The following is a 3,100-nucleotide window of genomic DNA, read 5'->3' on the forward strand; positions in this document are numbered from 1 at the left end:
AGATACACCAACATTGGTTGTCAAGCATTTTTTTTTTTGGGGGGGGGAGCAAACACGGACACACACAAATATATACAAATACACACACACACACACAGACACACAAATATATACAAGGGCTTCTTTTAGTTTCCATCTACCAAATCCACTCGTGAGGCTTTGGTTGGCCCAAGGCTATAGTAAAATACACTTGCTCGAGGTGCCATGCAATGGGACTGAACCTGGAACCATGTAGCTGGGAAGCAAGCTTCTTACCACACAGCCATGCATGTGCCTATAATGCAATAAACTGAAATAAATTTTATGCTAAGAAGAAGAGATTTCAAACAATTTGAGTAGAAGTTTTCACTGGAGAGAGATGAGTGTGTACTCCAATGTTTGATCTTTTTGCATTACCATTTTTAAACATAGCCCAACATACCTTTCTTTGGACTCACCTATTTCACTATATAATTATAATTTCATATCAACCCACATCAGACAACATTTGGTATTATGATACAAAACTGGTTGTTTCAAAATGTTTATATTTGAATTAAAACTTTCCATCATAATTTTATATAAGAACCTTCTGTTATGTTCCTAACACAAGGTTAATAATAGAAAAAAATATTTAAATTATTAATTTCCGACTAATTTGTTGTTCATTGTTGTTAACAACAATGAACAACATATTAGTTGGAAATTAATAACTCCTTCCTTGAAAATCCTCCTGAACATCATCTTTGTACAACATGTGCTTTAAGGATAATTGAGAGTGTAGACATCCAACAGCAACAATATTTCTGTGAGGAGCAACTGGCACTCCGTTGGTTATGACGATGAGGGTTCCAGTTGATCAGATCAATGGAACAGACTGTTCATGAAATTAACATACATGTGGCTGAGCACTCCACAGACACGTGTACCCCTAACATAGTTCTCAGGGAGATTCAGCATGACACAGATTGTGACAAGGCTGGCCCTTCGAATTACAGGTATTCCTCGTTTTTGCCAGCTGAGTGGACTGGAGAAACGTGAAATAAAGTGTCTTGCTCAAGGACACAATGCGTAGCCGGGAATTGAACTCACGAGTAGCCTTCAGATATAAATAACTTTGAAAAAAAAATTAACGATGATAGTATATAGCCAGCTCACAATATAGCAAGGACAGTTGAAATAATCTGAATGCCTGAACGCAAGTGAGTTGAAAAAAATGAATGAGCTAAGGTATACAAGAAGTATGATGTTTCAACCAGTGGATTGGACATGTTGGGGCACTGCTTTCAAAATTTTATTTTTTATTAATTATATCAATTGCAGTCTCGTACTTATTTTACGACTTCTCTCCAAGGAATGATCGAGTTCAACGAGTTATAACCACTAATTAGAGTTATCTCCCTTTTATTTTTTTTTCGCGAGCAGTATTAGTCAAAGCAGCAACCAATTACGTGACACTTCCCCTTAATTTCACTTTCATTTTACATTCTTTTATAACAAGACTGAACAATTCATGCAAACCATTTAATTATGGTTTATTGCTACATTGTCTGTAACATTAATCTTATATAAAATACTGCTTAGTAGTTGTAAGAAACTGTAAGGAGAGCTGAACAGTAGAAGCTCTTTAGAGAAGCTCACCACTATCTTATGCAAGTGTTCTGGACCTTAACACACTACACTCTTAGGGGGGGGCTGTGCCACATCCAGGTCATGACACTTGGATAACCTACTGTTGCCACGTTCTGTGCTGTTGTCTGCAATGCAACCTCCTGAATGGTTGAGGCACCATAGAGCCAAGGTACATTGGGTATCGTATCAGTTCAGTCTGACATGTTAGTTGACTGTAGGATAAATTATGCTAAAGATATATTTTCATGGTTCCTTAATGAGGTTCCAAGAAACAGAGTAACTCCTTGAGGATTCTGATATTAGCACATCAGCAAGATACTTCAAGTCTTTATGGTTGTTGTCTGCAGTCCTCTCTCTTTCAAGGCTGAAATCCTGAATACTCAATGAAGTCAGTGTACTTATGCTCAAACCTAAACTGCTCAGAGCAAAGCTTAAATGTTCCATAAATAATAATAAATGCGCCCTTTAAAAGCCTAACCAGGCTCATGGGCCCAGTTTCCCGGTTTTTATGGCGTATGTGTTCCCCAGCTGGACGGGATGTCAGTCCATCGCAGCGTTACTCATTTTTGCCAGCTGAGTGGATTGGAGCAACGTGAAATGAAGTGTTTTGCTCAAGAACACAACACGTCGCCCGGTCCAGGAATCGAAACCACAATCTTACGATCATGATGCCAACACCCTAACCACTAAGCCACGCGCCTTCACTTAAAATGCTCCATGCTCAATTTAAAAACAAACTAATAAAAAAAAAACTTTGACCTGCAAGAAATAACAGTTAAATCTGTCCCTAGTCACATCCAAATGTTTGAAACGAAAACTACATGTGACCAAAGGATGCACAGAAGAAAGATAGGAGGGTCACAGTCGGACTGCTTTTGACCATAGTGTCAGCATGACCAGAGATGACCAGATGCTAAACAACAATAACTAAACTAAATGTTGTAGACTTTGCATAGATTGCAGGCATAGTGGAGAATATTTAGCAATATTTACCTTCCCACAGTGGACTGAGACCTTCAGGTGTTGTTAGATTTGGATCTGCTCCACAATGCAACAATGCAGAAACACACTGATAGTGTCCTTTACGCGCAGCTAGAAGGAGGGGAGTTTCACCAGCAAAGCTTTGTACATTAACATCCACTTTTCCTAAATTGAGAGAAAAAAAAAAAAAAAAGATTTAAATATACATAAACACAACTCAGTCTTGGAATTGAAACAACAATCTTGTAATCAAGAGTGCAATTCCATAACCATTCAGCCATGCAACATATACTCTTTTACTTGTTTCAGTCATTTGACTGTGGCCATGCTGGAGCACCACCTTTAGTCAAGCAAATCGACCCCAGGACTTATTCTTTGCAAGCCTAGTACTTATTCTATCGGTCTCTTTTTGCTGAACCGCTAAGTTACGGGGACGTAAGCACACCAGCATCGGTTGTCAAGCGATGGTGGAGGGACAAACACAAACACACATACATATATATATATA

At 38.5% G+C, this 3,100-nt stretch overlaps 1 protein-coding gene across 1 annotated transcript in view; it reads right to left on the minus strand.

Moving 5' to 3' along the window:
- The window catches only part of LOC106880476 (ankyrin repeat and SOCS box protein 3), a 12,896-nt gene that overhangs the window by 5,403 nt on the left and 4,393 nt on the right, over window positions 1-3,100 (minus strand). Inside the window, exon 3 of the mRNA XM_014930416.2 lies at window positions 2,605-2,757. Coding sequence (XP_014785902.1) covers window positions 2,605-2,757 — 153 coding nt within the window. The remainder of the gene's footprint in view (window positions 1-2,604; window positions 2,758-3,100) is intronic.

The sequence above is a fragment of the Octopus bimaculoides genome, chromosome 20 (assembly GCF_001194135.2).
Source record: "Octopus bimaculoides isolate UCB-OBI-ISO-001 chromosome 20, ASM119413v2, whole genome shotgun sequence".
In the NCBI taxonomy this organism is placed as follows: domain Eukaryota; kingdom Metazoa; phylum Mollusca; class Cephalopoda; order Octopoda; family Octopodidae; genus Octopus; species Octopus bimaculoides.